Source organism: Rhinatrema bivittatum, chromosome 3, assembly GCF_901001135.1.
Source record: "Rhinatrema bivittatum chromosome 3, aRhiBiv1.1, whole genome shotgun sequence".
Taxonomy (NCBI): domain Eukaryota; kingdom Metazoa; phylum Chordata; class Amphibia; order Gymnophiona; family Rhinatrematidae; genus Rhinatrema; species Rhinatrema bivittatum.
Genome location: NC_042617.1, coordinates 146,119,936 through 146,127,828, shown reverse-complemented (window position 1 = coordinate 146,127,828; position 7,893 = coordinate 146,119,936). Strand labels below are relative to the sequence as shown.

The 7,893-nt window shown below is 39.2% G+C and overlaps 1 protein-coding gene across 5 annotated transcripts in view; it reads right to left on the bottom strand.

The window, feature by feature from the left end:
• Positions 1-2,704: 2,704 nt before the first annotated feature.
• CDC42EP3 (CDC42 effector protein 3) overlaps positions 2,705-7,893 on the bottom strand; it is an 88,183-nt gene continuing 82,994 nt past the window's right edge. For all 5 annotated transcript variants that reach the window (XM_029593807.1, XM_029593803.1, XM_029593808.1 and 2 more), the window contains exon 2: positions 2,705-4,759. In XM_029593807.1, the coding sequence (XP_029449667.1) occupies positions 3,704-4,474 (771 nt within the window). In that variant the 5' untranslated portion in view covers positions 4,475-4,759 and the 3' untranslated portion in view covers positions 2,705-3,703. The remainder of the gene's footprint in view (positions 4,760-7,893) is intronic.

Sequence of the window (7,893 nt, the reverse complement as noted above, 5' to 3'; positions counted from 1 at the left end):
CTTACAAACGCCAAAAAAAGGGATCACATCACCCCAATCCTCCAACATCTCCATTGGCTCCCGATTAAATTCAGGATTCACTTTAAAACTATTATGATGATACACAAGGCCCTTCCATATCAGGAGCTACCTCCCAATAAAAAGATCTAGGCGTCATTGTGGATAACATATTGAAATCGTCGGTTCGGTGTGCTGCAGCAGTCAAAAAAGCAAACAGAATGTTAGGAATTATTAGAAAGGGAATGGTTAATAAAACGGAAAATGTCATAATGCCTCTGTATCGCTCCATGGTGAGATCGCACCTTGAATACTGTGTACAATTCTGGTCGCCGCATCTCAAAAAAGATATAGTTGTGATGGAGAAGTTACAGAGAAGGGCAACCAAAATGATAAAGGGGATGGAACAGCTTCCCTATGAGGAAAGACTAAAGAGGTTAGGACTGGGTCTAGAACGGGTAAATGTGAATTGGTTATTTACTCTTTTGCATAATAGAAGGACTAGGGGGCCCTCCATGAAGTTAGCTTGTGGCACATTTAAAACTGGCTAATCTGAGATCAGTTCTTTTTCACTCAACGCACAATTAAACTCTGGAATTTGTTGCCAGGGGATGTGGTTAGCGCAGTTAGTGCAGCTGGGTTTAAAAAAGGATTGGATAAGTTCTTGGAGGACAAATCCATTACCTGCTATTAATTAATTTGACTTAGAAAATAGTCACTGCTATTACTAGCAACAGTAACATGGGATAAACATTGGGTACTTGCTAGGTTCTTATGGCCTAGATTGGCCACTGTTGGAGACAGGATGCTGGGCTTGATGGACCCTTGGTCTGACCCAGTATGGCATGTTCTTATGAAGAAAAAGTCCATAAACAGTTATTAGCCAGTTAGACTGGGAAAACCAATTCTTATTCCTAGGAGAGTGATACAAGAAATAGATCAACTATTGGGAATTTGTAAAGTACGTGTGACTCAGACTGGCCACTGTCAGAAACAGATTGCTGGGCTTGATGAACCTTGGACTGACCCAGTATGGAATTTCTTATGTTCTTAAACTTCAGGTCCTCCCTCATTTTAAAGTGCCTCCAGTTCAGGGATACCTTTACACAATCTCTTCTCTTCATGCTTGGGGACTGGTGCTGTCACTGGAGTTGAGGTTGACGGTGAGCCGTAACGAAAAATACCAGGGGTATCACTCACACTCTCTACCTGACTGCTTGCTCTTCCTGGGGATTGCTCTCAACTATGTTAGTATCACCTTTCTCCCCTATCAATGGATTGGAGACTAGGACAATACATACTAAATCTCCCAAATTTTCTTCAACTACTAGTTCCTCAGTTTCTGATTCAGGGAATTTCAGACAGGATTCTTCCTCAGAATCAGTTGTTGAAAATACTGCCTCAATTGCCTGAAAAGCAATAACCATAGAGAAGTGTGCTGCTAGTTTTGGCTGTTGCACTTCTGATGTCCCTGTCTTACTAATGCCAGCCTTGGATGGATCTCCTGCCTTTTCCCTCTGCTCCAAGCGGTAGTAGAGCAGGCACATGCTCTCCAAATTTTAATTGCTTTTGCCTTTCTGAAGCTAAACAAATCTCTTTTCAGATTAGGAGCAGGACTGCATTTTTTTGTCATTGCTACAAGACTGGGCTGGCTCTGAGCAAATCTACATCTGGAAGGTTGCCATTCCCTCCTCTGCCTTTTCTTCTCAGTAGCATGATGGACTTTGAAGTACCTACAGAGGTTTGGATATCACAAAGGAATTTATTTATTGATATTGTACCACCACTCACCTCATCATTCTGCTATATGCATAAATGTGTGTGTGTGTGTCTCTCTCTCTCATACACACATCTACATTGTATGTCTGTACTGTGCACTGCATATTGATTCCTTTTCCATACACAAAAATCTGTTAGAAACTAGAATGTTAAACAGAACCAACAAGGCTGGTAGCCTGGTAAGACTCTTCTTATTCTTCACTTGTCAGTGTGGTAACCTCACTGAACTATACTAGTCCGAGACAAAAAGCACAGTTTCAATCTCCATACTCCTACACTCTTCCCAGTGAACAGAGAAAACACAGTGCCATTGTCTTTGTATTCTATCACAGTGAATGAGAGTACTACAGCAGAGAAGATCAGAAATAGCCCTTTACCAATTCCAAAGTAAACTTTTTTAAAGCTTTTTAAAAACTCTGTGAAAGCTTCTCAAAAGCAGATCCTTCTCTACCAATTGCAAGAGAAGAAGCATCATTGATTCTGATTTATTTATTTTAAATATTTATTACCCACCCTTCCATAGTTCAAGGCAGCTATAGGTTGGTTAAAAAGATGCTTCACTGTGATTTGTCCTCCATCTGGTCTCCTTGCCAATTTGTCCTGCCTCTGCTCCCAGGAGGATGTAAAGGCAAGAGTTGGTTGTTAAGCTATCTGCACCTGTTTATTTGCTCACAGCAGAACCAGACTTGACTGGGCCATTGGCTTGAATAGGAAACATAAATGAATGATATGAACATTTTTATTCAAATTTGAGGACCTCCTCCATTCATTTCAGGGGGTGGGGTCCACAAACTAAACAAAAATGGACTCTTTTCACACAAATGGATGTCCCTATTATCTATTCATAAAACTAGAAATATGTGCTTTTTGTTGCAGCATAAAAAGCTAGCCAAGACGTTACTAATGAGTAATGAGACAAATGCAATCCTTCAATTCTATATAACTTTTGCTCTTTATTGTGTTGCGTGAGGACTCTGTTTGCGATGCGGGTGTCTGAAAGGCTCCATATTTTCCAAAGTAGCATTTCAATGCAGCACACGATCTCTGCGTAAGCAATATAAGGAACAAACATTTTTCTTTTTGATATTAGCATCTACATTCCAAACTGAAATGTACATGATCAGGAAAAGAAGCAAACTGTTTAATATATACTTTCTCCACCACTCACAGAAATATAGAATAGATCTGCAATGTAAACAAGCATGCAACAAACAAAATACTGGCGATGCGATATCTATAGAATGCAGGCTTGGCAATAAAAAAAGAAAGCAAAAAGGCACATCAAATATGCTTCAGCTTTGAAAATAATTTACTTAAGGTCATATTTTGCTCATGTTTTTTCTCTGTAATAGGTGTTTTGTGCTCATAGTGTGTGTACATCCATACCATATAGGTATATATTATACACTTTTTTTTTTTTAAACTGAAAAGGTATAAAAATGGGAAACAATACAATAGATTAACACTGAAGGACTAGTTACAGAGCAGCCCAAACAGAAAAGCAGCTACTTAAATGGCCCAAGAATCTCCTAAGTTGCCATAACACATACTGGCGTTATTCCATAATTATTCAGTCTGTACCTAAAAGTTTCCTGAATACAATCAAAAGCTCAGAAAAGTGAATTAATCCATGATATTGTACCAGACAACTTTAGTGTTTAAAAACAAAAAAAAAAAAGGCAAAACAAAGTGACTTCATACCATATTTTCATCGAAAGCTGTGCTATTTTTTTTTTGTTATTAATCTGACTTTTCTGTGGTAGGCTTGCCACACACACAAAAAACCCCAAAACCTGGAAACATGCTAAGTGAAAGATATTTGCAATACTATGTTCTGAAATTTTGTAATGGCCATTACATCTGGTGTCTTATTTTTTTCCACACACGTCAGTTCTGTACCTTAAAAGAGCAGATACACCCTTCAGTCCTACAAAGTTTTTTTTTCCATTACATTGAGGACCTCATCCAAAAGCGAGGGCCCTAGGTCAAGCTGCAGGGAGAGAAGAGAGCCTGTAATATCTGAAAGGGATTCTTCAGATTTCGTCTCTGTCTTTGTTAGTTCACATGGAAGGTGACTGTCTTCAAACAAGTCAACTGTTTGCCAATCACTGTATTGTTCAGAAAGACTGGATGAATGGCTGGCTCTTCCATTAGTACAACATGAAGTGGAATCATTTGGTTTCCATATGGTGTCTTCATTGTATTGGTTCCCATTCTCAAACTGTTTACATTTCTCCTGTACTTGTTCTTCTATTACAGGCTCACAACTAAGTCTGGGAATCTTTGAAGGCCCAAAAGAGTCCTGCTTTGAATTGAATGTCACTGGTGATAACAGGGGCAACATCAGGGCTTGAGAACCACCGATGGCAGGAAGCGAGATAGCATTTTTAAGCACTGGGGAGGGAGTTTCTGAAAACATGGAGTCAGATGTGCTGTTTGCCCTTAAGAATTCGGTATGTCCACCATAAAGTCCAACCCTCTGTTTTCCTTGATTCCCAGGCAACAGCTCAAAATTTCCTTGTAGAAACGACATATCCCCGAAAACATCATGCTGTCCCTCTTTTCCAATGTGTATGGTATGGCGAAAGTCTCCGAGGGGCGGGCTGATCATATCGGGGGACAAAATGTCTCTCAGTTTGAACTTCTTCCCTTTTTTATTGTTGCCTGCTTTCAGGTAAATGGGAGTCTTGGCTGGCATGTTGATGCTGAATTTAAGAAAATCTGCTTTAAAGGGGAAAACAAAAATCTACTTCCTAAAGAAAAAAAAAAGAACCTGTCCTTGATAAGACGTTCAGATGCAATGTGGTCACATTATTGATGCCTCAGACAAACTAGATCCTTCCACATGAGACTGATTTGTAGCTATTTGGGACAAGCTTGGGGAAGTCCAGTGCAGACCGATTCAATCAAGGTTAAGTTTACGTCGCTCTGCCAGGTGACGCGATCAGAAAAATGCTCGGCTGCTTCCAAAGCAGAGGGAAACCTGAATGGGAAACAAAGCAGGTTATCATTAACTACTCGTCATGGTTCTACAGTCTTGTTTTAACAAAAACAATTAGAAATGGCAATGACTTTTCCAGGCTGCAGATCAGCTTTGTGATGTTGCTTCCCTTCATTAAGCAGCATAAAAGGGTTTTAGCCTGGCAAGGGCTGGCCAATTGTTTTCAGAGGACAGAGCTGTTTGAAGCCAGAGCTCTTTAATCACAGTTACTGAACTAGTCTGCTTACTAAACTCACTTATCTTGGGCTTTGTATCATGGGCCTGTTTGCCAATGCCTGATCTGTCAGCTGCCTTTCATTGTACAGTCTGCAAAGCTATCAGTACCCGGTGAAAAAATGTTTGGCTTTTTAAAAAAGCATTAACATCAAAAAGAAGTTAGAAGATTTGATCGGGGAGGGGGTTTCTCTTATTTTAGCATTTAAAACAAAAGTTCAAACGGTATTAGTTTTATTTTAACAAAGCACTACAGGACCAGATGTACTATATGCTTTTCCCCCATTTTCTGTTTAAGGGGAAAATACCTAATACATCTGGTTTTCAATAGCAGCACAAAATCAAGTGCTAACTTGATGCCCCAATCTATATCCTGTGGAAGGGAAGCCAAAAATATTTATTTACAGTAGATAGAGAAATTAATACTTGTTTTCAAAAACACTTCTGGGGTTCCCATAGAGGTGTAAAGAAAATCGCGCCCCCATTTATAATAATTATACCTTATTTATTTAATGATTGGCTGCTTGCCAGGTACTTGTGACTTGGATTGGCCACTGTTGGAAACAGGATACTGGGCTTGATGGACCCTTGGTCTGATTCAGTATGGCATATCTTATGTTCTTATGAATGGGCAGACTTTTTCAGCTCGGCCTAAATAAGCTGTGTAATGTGGCTCTCATCTGATGGGGCTTCAAACTAGGAGGCCAGTGTACTGAAGTGCACTAACAATTTTGCAGGCGTTAAAGCACAGTAAAAGCACAGTTCACATACATTAATGGTGCTTTTATAGTGCATTATTTATTTATTTAGAAAATTTCTATGTCACCTATGGCTGTCATACTGTGCTAAGTCTATTAAAACAATACATATACAATAATAAAAGCAACTTATAACATACATTAATGAACATTTAAAACAACTTAAATCCTTTACCGTAGTCATCTCCTCCCTGAGAAGATGGTAATAATTAGTTATCAGAATATTAATTAACTTGCGTCCCTACCTCATGCTAATGAGGTAGGGACGCAAAACTATGCAACAGAGCTCAGAACCTATTAATTAGTGCATAGAAACTTAATTCATGTTAAAACACACAAAAGTTAACCCAGAGTGGGGATGTGTGGTTAATATTTTGTGACAAATGATGTGTTCACAAGCTAACTTTAAGGCTTGTAACTTAATGCAAACCTATTTGCCTGGCACTGTTATGGATATTAATGCGAGCCAATTATCGTGCATTAACAGCTGAATTTTACATACTTCAGCCCACTGGTCTATAAATTCTCACTTGTCTCACCTGAATGATTAAAACTTGCTCTGATCTCACTTTCACTCTGATTTCCCCCACCCCCAGGATTTATTAGGTTGCAATATAGGCAGCTCAGATAACAGATATGGGGACCCAACTAGGATACATTTTTAAAAGTCTATTTGGGACCAATGCACATAAAATCAATGAGTTTGCATATGGACGCTGGCTGAATGTGTTTTAGTGGATTTTTCACTTGCCTAGAACTCCATACGCAAATTCATAACTTTGATGGCATATAACAGAGCCATTTGGAGGTTGCTTTGAGAAGAGTGATATTATAAAGCTATATGTGTATTTAGGATGCTGATAACATATGTAGCTTTAAACCATCACTTTGAAATGGTAAAATAACATGCAGATATTTCACTGCATGACAACTGAATGTTCAAACACAATATATGCAGGTACTTTGTGACTGAAAACTGTGTTGGGGGTTTTTTTTTTCATGCTTAAAAAAGTATACACATAACTTTGTAATTAGAAGCACTATTGAAAATACACCCTTTAACATTTGCCAACTGTTAGTTTGTTACCCTAGGTCATAGATTAGATGGGAAGGCAGCTAAAATTATGAGAAATCTTCCCACCTGCTCCCTACCTCGTGAGCTGGGGAAAATCTGAACTGGCTTATACTAAAAATGCTAGTCAGCTGGGATCAAAAATACGAGTCTGTTCACATTTAACTTAAAATCAGTCAAGCCTAGAAAATCCAAATCAGACATGCATGTTTGAATTTTGAATGGAGATGCAGCCAATGAAATTCTGGACAAGATACAAATTTTGACGACCCCATCCAAGATAGAATTCAAGTCATTAAGCAATCATATTTTGGTGAACCACAATTATTTTCTGCTATGATCCTCCAATCAAGTCTGTACATACAAGTACAAAACAAATCAACTTGAGCATCTAAAGTAACCTGTATATGCTAATATCAAAATCCATTATAACACTACTATCATTCTTCTTTCAAAGCAAAAGAATAATGTGTGTTCAAAGGTAAATAGCCCTTATCAATTTTAAGTAGTTGATATCTATGATGTGGCCTCTAAATGGGGTCCACGTTTTGGAGTATGGCTTGGGAAATGTTTTTGAGGGGGACACAAGTTTTCTTTTGGCGAGGGGTAATTGGAGAAAATTATTATATATGCAGTTATCAGTGACTCACCACTAGATGGCACAAGAAGTGGTTACAGAGCCTGTTGTACATTATTTAAAGAGGAAGTTTCTATAACAAAATTACCATTGTGATTAGAATGATGTATTCATTTAAGAAGTTAAGTGAAGAAGATCCTCTAGAAGGAAATGTTTGAGAGCATATAAGGGCAGATTTTAAAAAGGCCATGCATGAAAAATCCGGCCTTTACGCACGTGGCCAGGCCTAGCATGCGCAGAGCCTATTTTCAAAAAGGTCGGTACGCGCATAAGTGCGGGACTTCCTGAAAGGGGCAGGCTAGGGGGCATTTTCTGGGCGGGGTGGTCTGGGGGGGACAGGACGGGCCTAGAGGCACCCAGTACAGCAGCCATTTGCCACTGTGCCAGGGGATTGTGCACGGGGCAGGGTGCAGGTACTTGCAACTTGCTCCTGCCC